The sequence below is a fragment of the Gymnoscopelus braueri genome (genome assembly GCF_963280865.1).
Source record: "Gymnoscopelus braueri genome assembly, chromosome: 15".
Lineage (NCBI taxonomy): Eukaryota > Metazoa > Chordata > Actinopteri > Myctophiformes > Myctophidae > Gymnoscopelus > Gymnoscopelus braueri.
Genome location: NC_137620.1, coordinates 37980235 through 38003666, shown reverse-complemented (window position 1 = coordinate 38003666; position 23432 = coordinate 37980235). Strand labels below are relative to the sequence as shown.

The following is a 23432-nucleotide window of genomic DNA, read 5'->3' as shown; positions in this document are numbered from 1 at the left end:
AGTAGACACTTATATGACACACACAAACGCACACACACACACACACACACACACACACACACACACACACACACACACACACACACACACACACACACACACACGTACTGATCCAGTCAAATAGGACAACCCCCTACTTCTCTCGCTCATTGTCTCCGGCAGGCCGAGACTATGTTTTGCACCCTGTCCATCCGTCTGTGGTTCCGTCTGTGATCAGCTAATCTCCGGCACCGTTGACACCATTGCAGCGAAACTGTGCACACACACTCCCTGGATGCCCGAGCAGAACCTCTGCCCCACATGGGCCTGTTAGAGCACCACCAGGAGGCAGTACTCCTACAGATTTTGGCCAAACATCACGCAAATCGGTACACAGTATCTCTATAGTCATAGTTGCTCTCTTGTTTTGATCTCCTTCCCACTTGCCCCCCACCCTCTTCTTCTCCCCCCCCCCCCTCTTCTTTCTATGGAAACTAACGTTGCGATGGGAACGATGTACAAAAAAGAATTTCACCCACTTTTTTACCTTGTAAACCTGTGATGTGACAATAAAACTGATTCTGATTCTGAACTAAACGTGTCTTTTCGATTTTTCATATTCCATCCTGATTGGCTAAGAATTGCTTCCAAAGTTTGCAGGAGTGCTCCGTTTTGAACAAAATGCCTCAAATCATGAACACAGCGTGCGATTTCCGTGAAATTTTGCACGTACATTCCCACTAGGCAGAGGAAGAAATGCCACTTGAAATTTCAAATCAGCCTCATTGTGGCGCTATAACAGGCTGATTCTTGTTTTTACCACTTCACCGCCACCGACCTGTGTAAAACTTTGTATGCGCACTCCGAGGCCAAGGAAAAACCTTTGCCCTGCATCTTTCACATCGGCCTTTTACAGCGCCACCAGGAGGCCGACTTATGTAAAACAATTTATTTAATATTATAATATATTATTATTTTATCCAAATGTCACGCAAATCGGTATGTGATCTCATCTGATCAAGACAAATCTGTTTGCTTTTTCATATTATATTATATCATGATTCATTGGCGAATTCCGAACATTGCTGGCTGGCCCACAATAACCTACCTGACCTGGCGGAGACCTGTGCTCCGAGGAGCACTTTTTTTCTAGTTCCTTCTTTTATCTCCTCCCCTCTGGCCCCTCGTCTCCTCCACTCGTCTCCTCCCCTTGTGTCCTCGTCTCTCAGTGAGTGTTACATTCCTCAAGAGCTTCACTCTTTTGTTCCCCCAGTCTTCTCCTCTAGACCTGGAACGAATGGATTTTATACATGATCAACAACAAACAAACCAAATCAACCACACCAACACCAGGCTACTTTACCAACGGCTCAGATCAGGTCATCAGCGCGGCTAAAAAACATCTAAACTGTGTTTGTTGAGAAGTTTATAAATTCTAAAGTTAGTGTGAAAAGCAGCGGGGTGTGTGCATACATTCCCATTGCAGGACAAACACTACGAGAAGAGGAGGAAGGAGGATTATTCAAGGACGAATTTATAAGGACGCAATAAGAGTGAAAGTAATGTGGAGAAATACTCCTTTTCAAGGAGCTTTGTAAACTGGGAGATCTGGTAAGAATAACTGTTTAATACTTCGTCTTTGCGTCATGATCAGCGTTGCCATGTCCGCTTATTATAAGTGACTTTGGGCTTCTTTTTCTGTAAAGTTGCTTGTAAATAGGCTACGAATCCACAGACTTGTAGCGTTTTTCGGGGGGCTTGTTTCTTTGCTTATTTAGGCTTGCTTCCACATTTTTTTAATCATTTATTTAAACCAGTGGTTTTCAAATATTTTCATGAAAATGTGCCAGGGAGCATTTGTGTTAGAATGTTTCAAAAAAATATTCCTAATCCACATTTCGTAGCAAGAGTTTTTTTTTGAAAATAGCAGATCTACAAGCTCACAGCGCGTCGCATCGCGGTGTGAGCTTGTAGATATGCTATTTTCAAATAACCGACCGCATACATTTTAAAAGTTAGTGCTCAAGTGGCCCAGTTGCTTCTTTTGGGCTTGTTTTCCTAGACTTTGGTTGCTTATTTCTCTCACACGATATGGCAACACTGTCAAGGAAACAAAGTAACTTATTTTCAAAGCAGAATCATATAAACTAAAGACTGCAAGGAAACGATGTACCTTTTGTTTAAAAAAAATGTAACTTTTATGTGTTTATTTAGTGAAATAACGGGCTACTTGTTGGTGTCTACGTTGCACGATGAGTTTTGCCTTGAAGCGTCCTTAAGGCACGTTTCAACAGTGGTGGAAAAAGTACTCACATTTTATACTTAAGTAAAAGTATCGATACTGCAATGTAGGAATACTAGTTACGAATAAAGGTCCGGAATTCAAAATGTACTTGAATAAAATTACAAAAGTATTGGCATCAAAATGTACTTAAAGTACCAAAAGTATACTCATTATGCAGAATGTCCTGTTTCACAAGTTTTTAAATGTATAAAAATCTTTTGAAAATAGCAGATCTACAAGTTCACAATCTTTGTGAGCCTGAAGATCTGCTATTTTCAAATGGTCGAAAATAGGGGTGAAGTGGTTAATGTTTTGTAATAATCAAAATCTACAAGTAACTAGTAACTACAGTTTTCAAATAATTTTGGTGGAGTAAAAAGTATAATATTTGTCTTTGAGATGTAGTGGAGAAGAAGTAAAAGTATTGAACATTGGAATACTCCAGTAAAGTAAAAAAAAATACCTCAAAATTGTACTTAAGTACAGTACTTGAGTAAATGTACTTAGTTTCTTTCCACCACTGATTGTTATGCTAAGCATAGCATGCCTTTACAGACACAATTCAAGGCTAAACAGTGGCTGGCAGCCATTGCAGGAACTTTCATCATCAAATCAAACTAGAACTAATCAATTGACTAAAGGTACAAAGGTATTGCCATCAAAATATAGCCTACTTACAGTATAGCAAAGGTACTCATACATTTGACAATCCTTGGATTGTAATTAATAATGCATTAATGTGTTAGTCGCTTTAATGTTGTAATAAATAGAAGCCATTCAATAGCCTACCACACTCACTATTCTATGCCACTGGTTCTCTTAAAGTGGGGTCCAGGGGTCCTTGAGGGGGTTTCAGGGGGTTCCCAACTAAATGAGTTAAGTTTAACCACTTAAACCCTATACATTGGCTATTTGAAAATAGCAGAGAACTGCAATTTCCCCCCCCCAAAAAACGAATGTCCGTGACCAAATAGATATTAATTTGGTGTGCTTGACATGACACAGTGGTCTATTTCAGTGGTTCTCAACCTGCAACAAAAGTAATCAACAAACTATACTATAAAACATTGGCTAAATTGTCAAATAATATAAAAAAGAAGCAAACATTTTGAAAATAGCCGATTTACAAGCTCACAACGCCTCACAACAACGCAAGGCGTTGTTTTTCTTTTTTAACCATGTCCTCATTCAGGGCCCAGAGTCAGCTTTATTGTCACATTTTTACAGGTGTTAAGAAGTGGGTCAAATACATTTTCCTGCAAGTTCCATCATTTATAGTTTTATCATAAGATAAGACCTTTATTGATCCCGCAAGGGAAATTCAGACGCCATAGGCAGCACAGTTAAGATACAGATTACAAGACGAGAAAAAAGTACTGTAGATAGAGCAGGGTTAGCCTTGGATCAAGATTATCATAGATGTATTTCATCGATTTTGACTTTTGCGTATATCATAGATACGAAAGTAAAAGTCAGACTTGATCAAATACATCTATGATAGTCTTGATCTAAGGCTACAGCAGGGTAAAGACTAAAGAGACATTCACATCACACATTCAACACAACACCATCAATAATTGACACATTTATGACACTATACACCCTCAACAGTGTTTGCATAGTGCACTGCAGGACCAATGAAATGAATTGAAAAGAGAAGGCACAGTGAGCATGTCAGATAGTGTCCATAGTACGGAACTGTTGTTTTCAGAGCAATTAGTCTTCAGGAAAGGGAAGAAGAACAGAGATAGAAATAATAAGAGCAAGGAAAACAAGGATGGAAACAGGTCAAATATTTACATGTTCCTGATATGATATGAGTAGAGTGAAAAAACAAAACAAAAACAAGGACAGCCATGTCATGGAGAAAAGCCCTGTTCTGAGTCTTGAGCTATGAGACACCTCCTGTGCTTTTTTCAGCGAGTTGTAAATACTCAAGTAAATTAAAGTAAAAATACGTATACTTGATAATCGAGTCAATTTACATCAGACAGGCTTAAAAAAAGAATTATGAATCATGTTAGAAACTATGAAATTGCAGAGTTTTTACTGTTAAATTGGTCTAAATGTGAGTTGTAACCACAGTGCTTCTCAACACGTGGTCAGGGGATCTCCTGGGCTCCTTGGCTTGAGGGGATCCCATGGGGTCCCCAGCAAAATAACTGATTGTTAGGAACCAAATGGACCCTTATGGGTCTGTAACTCTGAGAAATGGACCCTTACAGGTCTGTGACTCTGAGAAATGGACCCTTACAGGTCTGTAACTCTGAGAGTGTACAAATGAAGAACCCTTACAAGTCTGTAACTCAGAGAGTGTACAAATGGACCCTTACAGGTCTGTAACTCAGAAAGTGTACAAATGGACCCTTACAGGTTTGTAACTCTGAGAGTGTACAAATGGACCCTTACAGGTCTGTAACTCAGAAAGTGTACAAATGGACCCTTACAGGTTTGTAACTCTGAGAGTGTACAAATGGAACCAAATGGACCCTTACACTTACAGGTCTGTAACTCTGAGAATTTACAGGTCTGTAACTCTGAGAATGTACAGGTCTGTAACTCTGAGAGTGTACAAATGGAACCAAATGGACCCTTGCAGGTCTGTAACTCTGAGAATTTACAGGTCTGTAACTCTGAGAGTGTACAAATGGAACCAAATGGACCCTTACAGGTCTGTAACTCTGAGAATGTACAGGTCTGTAACTCTGAGAGTGTACAAATGGACACTTAATGGTCTGTAACTCTGAGAGTGTACAGGTCTGTAACTCTGAGAGTGTACCATTTGTACACTAAGAGTTATATAAATCAAACGGGTGTCCTTGGTGTAATCTAATGCATATCCAAGTGGGGGTCCTTAAAATAAAATGAAATTAAAAGGTTGATAATCAATGTTATCTCCACTGTCCAGCAGGGCGCGCTGTCTCCTCTGAAGCAGACACAGGATGGAGGGAGAGAAAGAGAGGGAGAGGGAGCAGAGAGAGGAGAAGGAGAGCGACGAGGCAGAGGAGGAGTACGAGGAGGATCAAGATGAGGAGGAGGACCCGGAGGGGGCCGCTCTGGTGTGGCAGGAGGGCCAGCAGGACACGGACACGGACGAGCTGGGCCTTCCCATCATGCACTGGGAGGCGCTCAGCCTGCGCATCGCCGAGCTGGAGAAACAGGAGGAGGAGAAGAAGAAGAACGCCAAGGTCAGGGGTCACGGTGTCGTCGTTATGTGTGTCTGAAAGTAAAGAACGTTCACAAATGCTTTATTAACATGACTTTACTTTATTAAAAGTACAGAGGTGCAGTTATACAATAATGCTAAGAGGATAACACAAAAAGCCCTGAGGGCTTGTTTCCATTGTGGTCCTGTGTAGGCAGTGTAAGTGATATGTTTTGGTTAAAACAAAAAGGTTTTTGTATAGTAATCATTGCTGTAGAAGAGTGTTCAGTAACAGGTCTCTCCAGTTCTTTAACCCATTTAGACCTGAGGGCCGATTCTAAAAACGCATTCTAAATCCTGACTTAAAGGAACACTTCACCCAAAAAAAACTTTGTTTCAATGGATTAGTCACCCCATGGAGACTTGAATTAATGGATATTTTTTTAGTTTTTTGTCTCATTCCTAAGACAATAATTTGATGACCGGCAGCGGTTCCGGTAGGAGACACAACGAGTCTCCGTTGTGTCTCCTACCGGAACCGCTGCCTACCGGTCCGCTGGTCATCAAATTATTGTCTTAGGAATGAGACAAAAACTAAAAAATGTCCATGAATTCAAGTCTCCATGGGGTGACTAATCCATTGAAACAAAGTTGTGAAGTGTCCCTTTAAGTTTCTGAAAAACTTCAAATATTTATTCACAAATTACAACAAATCTACGTTGCTATGTACTGTACATAGCAACAAGAACCCCAAAAGGGGTTCCTGTCCTGAAAGGTATAGTTACAAATAGGGGTTCCCGCCCTAAATGGGTTAATAAACAGACGATACATTTTCAGGTGGGTTACAATTTCATCCCATCAGGAGCGATAATAAATCGTTCAACTTCAAGTTTACAGTGTTCCAGTTCTGCTACTTTTTAAATTTATTTCATCACTTGCAATTTCACACATACTGTATCCTGTATGAATTCTCTCTCCTGATTGGATGGCATTGGTATCCTGTGTGTCCTCAGTCATTCATTGTACTGAGCTGTTTGACAGCGTGGGGACCACAGGGTGACTGGGTCACTTAAGCAGTGAGGTCACTGGTGACCGCTCAGTGTGTGTGTGTGGTGGTGACACTGTATGATGAAACTGACCCAGTCCTCCTGAGTCATGTAATACTTAGATTACATTACTAAATATGTATAGAATCCTGTCAGAACGTGTCTGGTCATGTCAATATTCTCTGTGTGTGATTGGTTATCCTTGAGTTGGAATCTGATTATTATACTCCCCAAGGTTTGATAGATTTTGATTACATTACATTACATTACAGTCATTTAGCAGACGCTTTTATCCAAAGCGACTTACAATAAGTGCATTCAACATAGGTAGGGAACGAAAACTACTAATCACCAGAAGTCTTTAGTGCATTTTCTGCAAAAACAAGCAACCAAGAGTATACCTAGCGCTAAGGTAAAAGTGCAATATATCAGCTACCTATTTCCTTAAACAGATGAGACAAAATAGCTAAATCAAATGAGCATGAGCTAAAACAAATAAGTGTATCGACTAAACAAGATCCAATAAACAATCCAATAATCCAATAAACAATACAGCAATAGAAGACAAGCGTTCGTACAACTAGTTAACAACAAGTACCGGTAGGTCAGGCAGAGAGGAAGGGTAGTGTTTCCTGAAGAGGTGAGTTTTCAGCCTGCGGCGAAATATGATTGAATACTTTATCATTATTTAACAGTTTGCAAATAGTACAGAGGTACGGACAGTTAAAAAGACAACACAAAAAGCCCTAGGGGCTTGTTTCCATTGTGGTCCTGTAGTGTGTATTCAATTCATCAAGACATTTAAAGACATACAATGATAAACAAGACAGAATCAACACTAGTAGCAATGAACGCATATTTGCAGTAAACGTGTGTGTGTGTGTGTCTGTCTGTCTGTCTGTCTGTCGGTCGGTCGTTAAGCTCAGAGGACTTTTCTAGGGTCAGTTACAAATTGCGGACAGGTGCTCTTTTATGGCGGTTTTGAAGGAGGGTAATAGGAGTTACACTTTTTGATGTTTGTTGGAAGGGCTGACTTACGGATGAACCACTTTCAACCTGGTCTCTGTATTATTTTGGGTGTGTTATTATAGGTGACAGCAGGCAAAGGGAGCACTGAGGGTATAAATAGAGACAAGGACAAACTAGACACAGGTGAACTCAATGACTCAACCCGGGGACAGGCTGGGGTTCAGCAGGACACCGTGGTGGACAAAGTACTCAACCCCAGTACTTGAGTCAAAGTACTGAAGGTTGAGTAAGTTGATACTCCTGGTCAAATATTGAGCCAAGTACTCCAGTATTTTAACTCAAGTACAAATGACATCACTTGCAGTGAAAGCAGCTCTGTCATTTGTACTTGAGTTAAAGTACTGGAGTGCTTGGCGTTTACAAATACTTGAATATTCAAAAGTACAAAATAAATTGCTACCTACTTTTTTGATGTCAATGAATTGCTGTATTAGAATTTAGACATTTCCCCAAAGAATTCAAAGGTTTTACAGGCTCACAACATTTCACGCCACAACACTACAACACTGAGCTTGTAGATCTGCTATTTATGGTATTCTATATTAACATTTGTTTATTTTGAAGATTTTTGTAACCATGGTAAAACATAGATATGAGAGGAATGTTATGTCTCAGTCACAAGCAGTTCTTCTAACAATACATATCTTATACACAGTATAGGCAGCAGGTCAATATCTGAGTTTGTCATGAGACCAAGGATGAATGACACACTGTCTGTCATCAAATAAAGTCTAGTTAGTACACATGATAATAACGGTACCAGTGGTGGACAGTAACAAAGTACATTTACTTGAGTCCATTTTGGAGTATCTGTGCTTTTGCTGAAGACTTTCACTCCACTACATTTCAAAGTATAATATTGTACCTCGCTCTGACTCCACTGCATTTCTAGTAATGTTTTTGTTACGTGTAAGCATAGCTTTGAAGTCAGCTGTGGAATTGCTTTTCTTTTCTAAAATGCGAGTGTGGCCACATGCTGTGTTCCTCACAGGAGGAAACCATTCACAGTACCCCACTGGGGTTCAGGAACCCTAAAGGGGTCCTTGAGGAGATTCCAGGGGGTCCCCATCTAAATAGAGTGATGGATGAATGAGTCAATTGACCTGTATATGTCTGTAACTCTGAGAGTGTGCATATGGAGCCAAATGAACCCATAAGGTACACTCTCAGAGTGGCTTAATGCATATCAAACTGGGGGTCCTTTTAAAATGAGAATGACTGCAGCAGTACCCACTCCTCAACTATCTGTATAAAGCTCACACAGCATTTGATGGTAATGCTGACAGATGCATAGCTGAATGGCATTATGTACAGCTAGAGGTATGTAGGACATTCATCTACCTACACTGTAGCTGTAATCATCCTGTCACTCAAGTTAAACACAGCCTTTACTGTCAACTGTGAAAGGCTTTTTAGAACAGCTGGATTGATCTACCAGGGGGAGGGGAGGGGGGGGTACAACTTCTACTGAAGTTAAAGTGCAATGACACTTTGGTAGAGGTTTGGGTTGTGTAGTTACTTTGTCATTATGTAACTGGGTGGGTGGGGTTACATTAAAAGGACAATGGCTGTCCTTTTTTGTCAATTTGATTGCATGCCGATGATTTGCATTAGTTTCTATAGGCTTTGTGTTTGAGGGCATACTGGTTCTACAAGCACTGGTTCTCAATGTATTGTATTTGGTGGTTTCAGAGAATTGCAGGTCATTTATGGTAGGGTTTATGACGTGGTCTCCTATATCAGATCATTTACTGTACGGTAGGGTTTGTGAGGTCTCCTCTAGCCCATGAAGACCTGAGGTCGATTCTACATATGCCTTCTAAATCAGTTCTCACACTTTCTCACAAAATAGCAGATGTACAAGCTGTTTTTGAACGCAAAAATCTAAAATGACACATATGCTTTCCTGCTTTTTAATGGGCTAGCAGATAATTTACGGAAGGGTTTGTGTGGTCTCCTCTATCAGGTCATTTACTGTAGGGGCTCACTGTGAGACACAAAATATTATATCATAATATATAATATAATACTTATTAAAAAAATAGACCACCGTGTTTTTTTTGTTTTTTTAATAAAACCAAAACCTATCTATGCTGTTGTGTGTTTGATCGTATAGCAGCACAGCAGCAGCTGCCTGGAGCGAGGCAGGACGCCGGTCAGCTGGACAGAGGACAGAGACCGAGGACGCAGTCACAGCCTGAGGGAGACCCGCTGGGAGGACTCTGAGGATGACTGCAACAGCAGAGTGACGGCACTCACCTCACGGTACACACACACACACACACACACACACACACACACACACACACACACACACACACACACACACACACACACACACACACACACACTGCATGTTGTTCACCTCTACACTGTCAAAGATTATATCGTCTCTTGTCGGGTGGAAACCTCATATTATGTCCAAAACTGTTACTTTTCAGGATTCAAATAAAATACTAGCAGCCAGGGTTGCCAGATCTGCTCATTAGAATTTCCCCGCAAGATTTTATTTGAAAATAGCCGATCTACAAGCTCACAACGCGTCGCATCACGGCGCGTTGTGAGCTTGTAGATCTGCTATTTTCAAATAGCTGATGTATATGTTAAAGTGCTCATGTGGCCCATAGTCGCTTCTTTTGGGCTGGTTTTCCTAGACCTGGTTGCTTGTTTCTCTCACAGAATCTGGCAACACTGGTAGCAGCCCTACAAGCTCGAAAAGCGTCGCTTCGCGCCGCGTTTCGAGCTTTTGCAGATCTGCTACTTTTGATGCTTTTGTGTGACGCTGTAGTAGTAGTAGTATGATCAAGTAGGGCGTTAATTTACAAAAAAAACACAAACGGTCAGAATACGGAGATGAGACGTTTCTGCCCGACAACGGCGATATGTAAAGGACGAAATTGAATTCACCATGTCTGCTAAAGCAGCAAGTTAGATATGCTTTGACCAATATGATTTAGAGTAGGGCTAATTTGGAGGCCGCAAAGACAAAACGGAAAGGAATTGGGGGGTTACAGCAGTGGTTCTCAACCTGGGGGTCGCGACCCAGGGGGGTCGCCAGATTTTTTGGTGAATGTGAAAAAAAAAAAGTTTACGGTATATATATATATATATATATATATATAATTTGTTTTTTAACAAAATATTTTTTTATGTTATTATTAATTCATGTTTTATCAGTTAATTTACTAAATTCAAGATACAAATATTTAATTATTAACATTAGGAACCCTAACCCTAATAATTATCAAATAACCTATTATAATTAAATAACCTAACCCTAACCCTAAAACCGAAATAAAGTAACCAAAAACCGGGAAAAAACTTACCCAATCCGCCCAGAACCGCAAAAAAAAAATCTGCGCACGCTTTGCGCACGCGAACGGGACCCCCCGCATGCACGCGGGGGGTCGCGGGAAATAATATCATTATTTTGGGGGTCGCGGCCTGAAAAGGTTGAGAACCCCTGGGTTACAGGACATCCATGCCCGCATTCATTCATTTGTTTATTAATTGTTGAAGAGCAACACAAACGATGGAATGAAATAAGTGCAAGAAAATGATAGATTTCTTGCTACGCAGTGACATTATTTACAAGAATCGAAAGCAAAACCTCAGCTCCGTTGCTTGGCCCTGCTGGAACTTGGAGCACAAAAAAAAAAGTACCTCTAAGTAATGGAAAGGCAACAGGGTAGTTCTAGGCGTGGCCGACCTAGAACTATGCAGTGGAAATGCGACATTAGTAGTAGTACGGTTAAATTTAGACCTGGGTTTGGTGTGGGTAAGGTTTGAAACCTTTACTATGATTATAGTTAATAGCGGGTTCGGTGTAGTTACGGTTACCAACAGTTGCCCGTTGGTTGACACCGCCTTCAAAACAGGCTGCTTGTTAAAGCCTAATGCATAACTACACCAGAACAGACTAAATGTGTTGGGTTCGGCTGGCTGGCTACAGGCTACAATATGATGTCATTCAGGGGTTCGGGTGGGCGGGGTCAGAACTAATTTGGGGTTGTTGGGTGCCTCCGAGATGCCGTGACAACCCGGACTGGTTCGGCCACAGTGATTGGTCAGACGTTGCGCATTGTTTCCGCATTCAGCAGCACAGCTTCAAGTTAACCCATTAAAACTGGGAAAGCACCTGTGACATTTTAGATTTGAGCGTTGGCTATTCAAAAATAGACGCAGCACTTGTACATCTGCTATTTTTGAACATTTTCGAAAAATCTTGAAATTGTTTTAAAAGATGTTGAATAATTTTGAATTACGAAAAAGTTTGAGAACTACTGATTTAGAAGGCATTTTGTAGGCCTCAGGTCTCAATGGGTTCATTCTGTCAGCAGAGTGAAAAGCAGCGGTATAGTTTGGAAGAGACATGAGCCAATAACTGGGATAAGCCTGTACGTTTGGTTCAAACCCGGGGTGTGTGTGCTCAGATGTGTTCGTGTGTGTAACCTGCACGTGTTTATTATGTTCATGTGTGTGTAACCTGCGTGTGTTTGTTGTGTTCAGTCTGCAGACTCACATGAACCTGCAGCTGTGCTTCATCAACAACAGTGAGAGTGAGGAGGACGAGGAGGACGAAGACAACAACAAAAAGGTTACACACTTGCGCGCGCACACACACACACACACACACACACACACACACACTTTTAATTGTAACAGTATTTCTACGTTGTGATATTACTACTCTTACTGAAGTAAAAAAAACAAATGTCTGAGTACTTGTTCTACCACTAATGATAGGTGTGATGGTGATGTAATGAACAGGGATCAGATGAGTATGATCAACAGCATGAGGTCACTTGTTATCACTATAAAAAAAACATAATTATTGTTTTGATTACATATCATCACTGTCGGTCAGAAATCTTGTATCTACACATTTCAACTTTTTATGTTTTTCTTCTTTTCATAAATTAACGCTGTGCTTTGTTGTTATTATGCAGCATATTTTAAGTTTTTTTAATATTAAAATATATATTTTTAAGGATTGTAAAGGGTAGGCAAATAATAAGCATTGTGCTTCAGCCTATTCCTTTTTTCGGTCATTGAATTTAATGTTGTGTGTGAGTTGGTTGGATATGTACATTTGTGATGATTTTCTTGTTGTAAGCCCACACAGGTGTGTTTTGGTTTGTTGTAAACAAAGACCGACAATAAACCATTCATTCATTCAAGTTGTACAAGAAATGTGGCAAAAAAAAAAAAAAAAAAAATTAAAACGCTACCATATTTTCATATCTGATCTGTGATCATAGAATTATCTCAGCAAACATTGTAAATAAGAAAAAAAATTATTAATCAAATCATATACAGTGTTTAACACCCAAAATCTAAATCTGATTGACTGGGATAGGAATTTAAGGTTTTGACTTGGGCCCAGGTTATCAGCATTCATATTCACACACCGTGTGTGTAGCCTTACTAGCCTACTGACTTAATAGTTTTGTTGTCCAGCCTACCACAGGGATCAATAACGGTCTATCTGTCGGTCGGCTATATACAATGTGTACAAGAATAAACTAGTAATGATAAGTGACAGCCTAATGGGAATTAACATTAACAACCCCGTTGATCTGAAATGACTTGAAGCATCATGGTTCCATGTGTTTATCCACAGAAGGCAGTGAAGAGAGGTACAGTGCAGGTTCCTCATCCACCCCAGACTGCTCCCGCTGTAGCAGAGAGAACCAAACCATCCAGGAGCTTCAAGAACGCTCTGAGGTCCCTACGAGACAAACTGAGGACTGACCACAAGCAGCAGGTGAGACGGACAGGCAGGGAGGGAGGATGTGACACATATCTGCCAGGATGAAAGTCTAATTGTCTCAGCTTAACTACTAGCTGACAGACAGACAGACAGACAGACAGACAGACAGACAGACAGACAGACAGACAGAGAAACCGAGAGAGAGAGACAGACAGACAGACATAGGGTGGGATAGGACCATCAGAATAATCTTTATTGTCACATTGCACGTTTAAAGGTGTGAAACAGTGGGTGAAATTCGTTTTTGTGCAAGCTCCATCATTTTTTGTTGTTTCCAGAGAAAGAAAAAAGTCAGAGTGGGGAGGGATACGGAGAGAAAGGAGGGAGAGCGTTATCGTGTGTGTGTGTGTGTGTGTGTGTGTGTGTGTGTGTGTGTGTGTGTGTGTGTGTGTGTGTGTGTGTGTGTGTGTGTGTGTGTGTGTGTGTGTGTGTGTGTGTGTGTGTGTGTGTGTGTGTGTGTGTGTGTGTGTGTGTGTGTGTGTGTGTGTGTGTGTGTGTGTGTGGCAGAATGGCTCAGAACCTTTTAGTCTGGTTCACTATGTAATTTTGTTGGATTTTTTTGAAGATTTGCAAAACTATACATTTTTGGAAAGGTTATTGTCTAAGGAATCAGAAAATCAATGTTGCCATTTGCCCAGATGTGTATACGGCGGCCATATTGGCAATTACAAAATGGCCACCCTAAAATGTACGTTTTTTAATATCTCGGCCTCTAAATAAGCTGGAACATTGATTTTAACTGCTAAACCTACATTTTCAGGGTCAAGGAATCCAATGGTGCAAGTTATTATTTCTTTTTTTTTATCATCCCATTGACATAATCCACCATATGGGTAAAAAACAGCACAGCCCAGGCAGTCAGTCAGATACTAACTGTTCTTTTTATTTATTTTAACTGTGAACTTTGGATGTTTGTGTAACCATATTAAACATCATGACATGTGTAATCATAGACAGTCTCTATGCATCATCATAATCATCATCATCATCATCATCACTTTCGTGCATCACAGCTTGGGAATCGTCATCGTTCTGGCACTGGCTGCTGCACTGACACATTTCAGTACAGGCTAAGTCCTTAGCTTTGCAGGAACATCTGCCAGAAGAACAGTCAGATTTACACTTGCATTGAACCATCTCAAGGATGGCCTTTGGAGCTGGGAGGACCTCTGTGGTCGTTGGTTTCAGCATGCCATCCAAGTGTTTGAAGTACCCATTTTGCAGGGGATCCAGCTGTGGATCCTGCAGAGCAATGGCTGCTTGTGCCCATGCCCTTGTTTGGACATGGACTCTCAAGATGTGCTGCTTCAGAGCTCCAGGTGTTGGAGGGAGCTTGTCACTTTCTGCCCTGTGTTTGCAGAACAGATGCCATCGCAGTTCAGGGATTGTCTTGATGTTGATACCCTTGTGTTGACAGCTCCAGTGTTGACAGCATTCCTTCTGTCACTTCTGCTTCATCCAAAAGCACTCCAGACCCAACTTTTCCCAGCCCGGATATATGGAACAGGCGTGCGGACGCCGAGGACGGGCCGACGGCAGGCGAGAGAGAGGCCTCCGGTCGGACACGGCCGGGCGGCCTGGCACCCTGGAGGTCCTCGGCGAGCCCAGGACGATCTGGGCTCGGCAGTGGCCCCCTCCTTTGAAATTCTCTTCCGGGACTATCGGCAACCTTTCCCAGCCCGGATATATGGACCAGCATGCGGACGCTGGGGACGAAACGCAGGCAGGCCGCCCCAGATTGCGGGCCTGCCGGCGGCCGCTAGTCGCTGCACTGTGACCCGGGAACCAGGCCGCCCCGAAGGCCGTGGAACCCACTACGTTCTGACCGATTGGCACTCGTAGCCCGCCTCTTGCAAGGGCCCCGCCGGCACCTTGTGTGCTTTGGCGGACGCTGCTTGCAGCCTGCGGGCCCAACCAGGCACGGAGGGACCACGTGCGGAGAGGCCCCGGCCTGTCCTCCGCACTCCTCCGCGGCCGACACCGGCCTAACGAGACCGAGACGCCCCGTCTGCCCTAGTTGCCTTGCCACGGACCGTCCGAGGGCCCCCGCGGTCGGCCTCGCCTCGAGCCCCATCACGGGGCTCGGCAAGGAGATCCGTTTGCCACAGGGGCGCGCTCCGGAGACTCGTTTCTCAAACCCTGCGTGTGTCGCGTACTCCGGCGACCGACCAAACAGCTGCGAAACGGGCCATGGGCGCCGATCCCCCGTAACATCCTGTCGACCTGGGTAGAGGGCAAAGGAGGATGTGGCGACCGTCGCAGTGCGCGCCACCGGGAGCTCCCGCCGCCCCTCTCACGGGGGGCCTTGGCGGTCTCCGCGGACCGGCAACCCCACGGTGCGCGCCTCAGCTGGGCGCGCTCTCCGCGGCGGAACAGGAGGCCTACCTGGTTGATCCTGCCAGTAGCATATGCTTGTCTCAAAGATTAAGCCATGCATGTCTAAGTACAAACGGCTTGTACAGTGAAACTGCGAAAGGCTCATTAAATCAGTTATGGTTCCTTTGATCGCTCCTCAGTTACTTGGATAACTGTGGTAATTCTAGACCTAATACATGCAAACGGGCGCTGACCTTCGGGGATGCGTGCATTAATCAGATCCTAAACCCTCGCGGCGCGGCGCTCTCGGGCGCGGCGTCGTCCGCTTTGGTGACTCTGGATAAACTCGGGCAGATCGCCCGCCCTCCGTGGCGGCGATGTGTCATTCGAGTGTCTGCCCTATCAACTTTCGATGGTACGCTACGTGCTTACCATGGTGACCACGGATAACGGGGAATCAGGGTTCGATTCCGGAGAGGGAGCCTGAGAAACGGCTACCACATCCAAGGAAGGCAGCAGGCGCGCAAATTACCCACTCCCGGCACGGTGAGGTAGTGACGAAAAATAGCAATCCAGGACTCTTTGGAGGCCCTGTAATTGGAATGAGTGGACTTTAAATCCTTTGACGAGGAGCCATTGGAGGGCAAGTCTGGTGCCAGCAGCCGCGATAATTCCAGCTCCAATAGCTTTAACATCTTAAAGTTGCTGCAGTTAAAAAGTCCCCGTCCCTGTCCCTGCCTTCCGGCGCCCCCCCCGATGCTCTGAGTGTCCTGCTTGGGGTCCGGAGCGTTTACTTTGAAAAAAATAGTGTTCTAAGCAGGCCCGAGTCGCCTGAATACCGCAGCTAGGAATAATGGAATAGGACCCTGGTTATTTTTTTTACTTCCTTGTTAACTTAAAACTTAAAAATTCTGTATCTAGGCTCCTGAGTACTTTTTTTTTCTCAATGAAACATCTGAAATAACTGGCATTCAATGTGTTAACTACTTTCGCGGCCCCGTGTGGTTGGCGACTAACTTCTTAGAGGGACAAGTGGCGTTCAGCCACACGAGAAGGAGCAATAACTGGTCTGTGATGCCCTTAGATGTCCGGGGCCGAAATTATTCCCCATGAACGAGGAATTCCCAGTAAGCGCAAGTCACCAGCTCGCGTTGATTAAGTCCCTGCCCTTTGTACACACCGCCCGTCGCTACTACCGATCGGATGGCTTAGTGAGGTCCTCGGACGGGCCCCGCCGGAGTCGGTCACGGCCCCGGCGGAGCGCTCGGAAGACGCCCGAACATGACTATCTAGAGGAAGTAAAAGTCGTAACAAGGTTTCCGTAGGTGAACCTGCGGAAGGATCATTACCGTTCTGTCCGGCACCCTCGCGCGGGGGTCTGGAATGCCTGAACATGCCACAACATAAAATAATTAACAAATACAGTCTGAGGGCAATGATTACTGGCCTTTTGTACAGTCACTGCAAATAAAATGCTTGCAACGGGAACTACTTGGTGTGTGGATCTACTCTCAAGTATAGTGTAAGCTACACTTTTTGATTCAGCACCCATCCTAGTAGTATTGGGATGTGCATGTCTTTGTAATAATTTCCGCAATTAATATCAGCCACAGTTTGATCATTTTGGACACACTTATGGAAGCTTAGAGTAGCAATAATACAAAAACAAAAATGTCTTTAAAAGTATCAGTGGTAAGTTAACATTTTATTTAATTTGAATGAGCAAGTGAAACATGTTTTTAGGAACAGCTGGAATATGAATTGATAAATGATTTTCTTATTTCAAAGATATTGCAAGAAAACAACCATATCTGGTCATTTTGGACTCAGTCATGCATCTAAGGGTTAATGTTGTAAAGTTTTGTAGCTTTATAATTACCACCATTGGATTCCTCGACACTGAAAATGTAGGTTTAGGAGTTAAAATCAATGTTCCAGCTTATTTAGAGGCCGAGATATTAAAAAACATACATTTTATGGTGGCCATTTTGTAATTGCCAATATGGCCGCCATATACACATCTGGGCAAATGGCAACATTGATTTTCTGATTCCTTAGACAATAACCTTTCCAAAAATGTATAGTTTTGCAAATCTTCAAAAAAATCCAACAACATTTTAAATCAAAGCATTAGGAACCAGACTATTTGTATTGTAGGCCAGCAATACCTTCTGTATCAAGTAAAACTTTAAATGTAGGCCCTTTACTTGAGTAAAACAGAGTATTTCTACATTGTGGTGTTGCTACTTTTAATTAAGTAAAACATCAGACTACTTCTTCCACCACTGGTCCCGTGATGGATCTGTGTTGATGTGACTTCATTGAATTGGATGGATAAGCACACAGGTTGTTTCAGACTAATGCAGTTAGAGTTGACTGGGACAGGCTGGTGCCACCGCTAGACCGGGCAGTGAGTCATCGGTACTTCCTGTTTGGGGACAGCCGGTTCACACACATTTTGTCTTGGTTAGAACCATGTTCTGCTCTGCTTGTGTGTGTGTGTGTGTGTGTGTGTGTGTGTGTGTGTGTGTGTGTGTGTGTGTGTGTGTGTGTGTGTGTGTGTGTGTGTGTGTGTGTGTGTGTGTGTGTGTGTGTGTGTGTGTGTGTGTGTGTGTGTGTGTGTGTGTGTGTGTGTGTGTGTGTGTGTGTGTGTGTGTGTGTGTGTGTGTGTGTGTGTGTGTGTGTGTGTGTGTGTGTTGGTCTAATCCGATCTGTCGCTACTCATATCTCTCTCTGTTATCCACTTCAGCTGGACCCAATGAACCCAATGTGGTGCCCCACGTAGGGTTGTCACGATCATGACACTTTACTTGACGATTAATCGTCTTCCGTCTACACCAAATCTACATGCTCAAAACAGCATACATAATTCAGCACTGTGTTTCAAGTTTCAGTTCAATTTTCCAATGTGTGGCCCTTCGCTCCGGAGGCGCCAATGCGCGTTCTTCGCTCGTGCATGAGCCGGTTTAGCTTCCGCAGGTGATTTAAAAGTTTATTTTCTTCGGGTGATATTTCTGGAAGGTTTCTCAGCGGACTTCGGTAGAACAGAATCTAAATGATATGAGTGGTATTTTGGACTTTACGGTCAACGCTAATTTCATCTTGCAGTCAAGAGTTACAGACCAGTAAGGGTCCATTTGGTTCCATGTGTACACTTGTGAGTTCGACCCGTAGGGTTCCATTTGTCCCCAGACCCCCGACATTGAGAACCAGGTCTTCAGATATCATCAATCTCATTGTCATCGTCCATGTCATTCTGATGCACGTCGCCGTCAAACTGGATCTCGTCGTCGTCACCGGGACCGAACGTGGAGATGGACTCGTTGATGCGGGAGTGTTCGGGCAGCTCTCCGTACGTCTTCAGACTCCTCGCCTCGTCCGCGTTGTACTTGAGGATGACATCGGCGTTGTCTTCCTGGTAATCCCTCAGCCCCACCAGGATGAAGTCCGTCGCGTTGATCCACACCTTCTTGCGCAGTTTACCTCGGATGTGACATCGGCGCTTGACTCCGTCGAAACATGCCGCCTCCAAATATCCGTTCCCCAACATTTTAACCACCTGGCGTACCCCTGCTCTTCGCCTTTGAACACCAACTCTCTCTTCTCGCACTCGTTCTCGTTCTTCCCGCGCCTGCGGTTCTTGCCTCCTTTACCTTTGTTTTTAGGCATGTCGTTTATGCATCTAACTCACTCGCACGTTTGTCCCGGATTCTGATTGGTGAACTAATTACCCCCCTGTGCTCCTTGATTTTTACATGCTGAGCACAGCTGTGGCGTGACGCCACACGCAAACAAACTTTTGAAGCAACAACACAGATTAGCCTCTCACTCACTTCCATGTCATGGGTATATTGGCAATTTTTTTAAAGGTTTGACACATTTTGGCGAATTATGTGTACTTTAGTATGTTTTTTAGAAACGCCCATCATCGCGACGAGGCACTGAGCGTTTATTTTTGTACTTGTGCGTCCCGTTTTTATCTGCTTGCTGAAAGCTAAAACATTTTCGACTTGAGCGTTTCGAAGTGTTTTTAGGCGAGCGCCTAAAAAAAGTCAGGGAAAATTGAATTTGAAAGATAATAACATTCATTCATTCATTCATTCACAATCGATTGCCTGATCAGGAGGAGGGGCGAGGAAAACAAATGCGAATGGTGGATGGAAGTTTGAGTGTTGGGATAGAAATGTCATTGTAATGATTGGTCTGACTGATGCTATGTTCTTGGTTTATCTGTTTATTTATTTCTTTAGGCACTACACTGTCTCTTGTTGTAAAGGGCGTCTGCTAAATGCCTAAATGGTAAATTGTAAATGTAAATATCCTGTCCTTGTTCCACTCAGGTGCCAGTAGTTGGTGGTGACAGTGCGGTGAGCAGGAGGACATTGGAGCGTGGTGACTTGGTGACATTCAGTATAAAGGAGCTAAATGCCCTGTGTGGCTCTCTCAGCCAGGCTATACAAGGTACACACACACACACACACACACACAGACACAGACACAGACACACAGACACAGACACAGACACAGACACAGACACACACACACACACCTTTGTGTACTATGGAATAGAAAAGTGACATAAGTGTGTGTGTGTGTGTGTGTGTGTGTTCCTTACAGAGCTCAGTACAGAGTTGGTGGGGCGTCTACAGACCAGGGATCAGTTGAGAACAGAACAGGACGCCATGCTGGTAGAGGTCCAGGACCTGACGTCACTCTGACCGACGTCACCACGGAAACGACAACAACACCAACCCCCGCCCCCACCAACGATGATGACACGTCTGGGACATGTGATGTGACATCACTCTTTGATTGATGATGTCACCGCACCAACGAGAACCCTGTGTGCCACCGACGGCACGTCTGAGGGATTCATCATTCTTGTTCAGTGATGTCATTAAAACAAGCAGGACACCTTTAAGTTGCAGTGAGACGTCACTCTTGAACTGTGATTGTCGTCCCAAAAAAAAGCAGGACGCCTTTTGGGTTACAATGTGACGCCATCGTAACGAGGTCCCCTGTCTGTGACGCGGCGGCGCGTTTGGCTTTGTGCCGCGTCAACGACACAATCGCGTACACCGATGACATCGCAGTCCCACCCCGGCGGAGAAGACGGGAGCGGTCGGGGACATGGAATCACGTGACAAAGCGGTATATAGACACTCCATCAACACTCCTCACTCCTCCATAAGACAATGATCCTATTGCACATGTTTGATTTTAGTCCTCGTCATTGTCCTTTTTCAAATGTACCTTTTTTCTAATGTATTAGCGGCATCTGTTAAAGGCAGTGATATTGTTTTGTTAAAATAAGTGTTAAATATCTCTATATTGTGACGGTAACCATTGCTATAGAGTGTTTATTCAGTAACAGGGATCTATCTCCCTGTTTCTCCAGCTCTTGAATGAACACGAAATACATTTTCAGGTCGGGATATCAATTTCATCAAATCAGGAGAGAGAACTCATACAGGATAAACAAGTGAAATTGGGAGTGATGACCCAAAGAAATGAGCAGACAAAAAAAATTAACACTGATGAATGGGTTCTCCTGATTGGTATCCCACCTGAAAATTTATTTTCTGTTCAGAGATGGAGAGAAAACAACTGTTACTGAAAAAACACTCTAGAGATAACAATACGTTTTATCAAAAACATATTGTTTTAACCACAAAAAGATCACTTACACTACCTTTTTTAAGGTCCTTTTTATTCATTTCTTTCGTCCAATTAATTCACCCGGAAATATATTTTTCGGAACTGTCGTTTGTGTCATGAATACACACACACAGAACTCGCATTTCAGCGATGCAACTTTTATTCGGAACAAGGTCGATTTTTTCCACAAATAAAAGCATCAACCTGTATGAATGAGGCATCAACTACATTTATAGTTTTGATGCGAAATACCGGCCATTTTGGAATCGTTTATTCACCACGCCCTCGGTGTGTGACTTAAATTGTGATTGGGGTAAAACTGGCTTATTATTATGATGTTGTCGCTGTAGGGCAGAAACCTTGCATCTTTACATTTCAACTGTGTACATATTTTCTTAAATTAATGCCCTACTTCATCATACAAGTGTCGCGCAAAAGTAGTGAAATTAGCAGATCTACAAAGTCCCAACGCGTCGGATTGTGAGCTTGTAAATCGGCTATTTTCACTGTTTTAAAATGTTTTTAAAATAATAATAAAAAAGGAAGGGTTTTGGACCCAACGGCAGCGACATAAAGGGATTGTAACCATGCTGCTAACAGCTGCCATTTGGACAATCTTAACTCTATATAATGTTCGTGTCCATTTTGATTTCAAATGTAATGAAAGTATTTCCTTTTGTGTTGTTTGTACATACACTACATGTCTCTGTGTGTAGGATGTAAGCTTGTAGCCAGTAACTTAGATTCTAGTTTTTTTTATATAAGGGACGAGAGTGTCCTGTTCTGTACAGTCTCGGTACATGATGATGTGATGATATTAATTCCCTGAATATGATCAATTATGATAAATATGTGGTCGTGTTAACAATTAAGTGTTTCCTGAGCTCTCTTTGAGTTCAGTCTACTCAAGGATACCGATCTTTTTTTCAACCCCCACAAACAATCTTAAAACCACGATAAGTCCGATAATCTTTTAGAAAACCTTGCTGATTTTTTTATGTAGCAAAAACAGTTGATCAAGCTTGCGTATCATAAATATGTTGATACGAATATATTGTATGCTTGCATCACAACTTGTTGTAAGCTTGTAAATCAGCAATTTTTGCTATTTATTTTGTATTGAAATGATTTGAAAACATTTTTACAATTACGAATATTTATTTTTTGCCCCCACTATGATAACGGTATGAAAGTGGTTAAACTCTTTATGGAATATAAGTTTGAACTGTTTCTGTTCAGCCACATGTAATAACAGAAATCTGGAGGACTTGTATCCGTTTTCTTGTCAGTTTTTTTTTGTCTTCTGGGTACAATTACTACCATATACAGGCATATCAGTGGTTCTAAAAGTGGGGTCCTGCAACCCCCAGGGGTCCTTGAGGGGGTTGGGGTCCCCAGCAAAATGTGTTATATTTTACATTTGCTATCAAAAATAGCCAATCTACAAGCTCGTAGATTGGCTATTTTCTGGAAAAAAATCTGGAATAATTTCTCTTATGGGGGTCCCTGGCACAATCTGTTCAGATGGGGGTCCGTGGCCAAATACATAATCAATTTGAAACATGAAGATGTTTTAGAACCTCTGTTATATATATATATAACTCAAGGGTAGACTTTTGAACCGAACACAATGTTCTTGTCAAACCGGTGTGTGGTCAAACAAGAGCACCTGCCCTCAGAGCTGGTATTGTAACGGTTTTCTTAGAAAGAAATTGGTCCCCACGTTTATTTACATCTCTGTGTTTGCAAAACAAAGTAATCCGTGAACAAATCAAAAGAGATACAGGCTGGGTTCACGTCCATGCCAACCAATCAGCGCTATAGCCTTGACCCAGGCCCGCTAGAGTTCACGTAGACGCCACTGTTTTCACTTCTGGTGTCATTTTCATGTCTAATCCGGCTTTTGTGTTCACCCCAGACAGTTTATAAGTAGCTTAGTTCAATATTTACATATTTGATATTCATTTAGATCACTCAATACTTATTAGATCAGCTCCTAATATACTCATTAGAAACACACATCCCTGGTTCTGGTGACCGATATTGTGAATGGTGAGACTAGTTATTTCAATATGTTCATATGTTCTGTAATACTGTGTATTTCATGAATGAGTCCTGTAAGTCAATGCATTGATAAATGGCGGTCCCCTAAAACATTAGAAGGACAATATCAGTTACCAGAAGCAGGGACGTGTGTTTTCA

General features: G+C 42.7%; 1 protein-coding gene and 1 pseudogene across 4 annotated transcripts; one reads left to right on the top strand and one right to left on the bottom strand.

Annotated features, from left to right (window-relative positions):
- Window positions 1-1233: 1233 nt before the first annotated feature.
- Window positions 1234-22564, top strand: LOC308101658 (schwannomin-interacting protein 1-like). 3 transcript variants are annotated; one of them, XM_080451088.1, is made up of 7 exons: window positions 1234-1590; window positions 5175-5451; window positions 9600-9748; window positions 11993-12080; window positions 13107-13250; window positions 19913-20033; window positions 20190-22564. In XM_080451088.1, exons 2-7 carry the CDS (start codon window positions 5206-5208, stop codon window positions 20288-20290), a joined length of 849 nt encoding a protein of 282 aa, XP_080307214.1. In that variant the 5' UTR covers window positions 1234-1590; window positions 5175-5205; the 3' UTR covers window positions 20291-22564. The 3 variants fall into 3 exon arrangements, with proteins under 3 accessions (XP_080307214.1, XP_080307215.1, XP_080307213.1); XM_080451089.1 differs by having other exon boundaries at window positions 5172-5451; window positions 13110-13250; XM_080451087.1 differs by having other exon boundaries at window positions 5172-5451.
- LOC308102134 (eukaryotic translation initiation factor 1A, Y-chromosomal-like) lies at window positions 18790-19241 on the bottom strand (annotated as a pseudogene). Its single transcript has one exon. The product of its transcript is annotated as a eukaryotic translation initiation factor 1A, Y-chromosomal-like (transcript).
- Window positions 22565-23432: the final 868 nt, after the last annotated feature.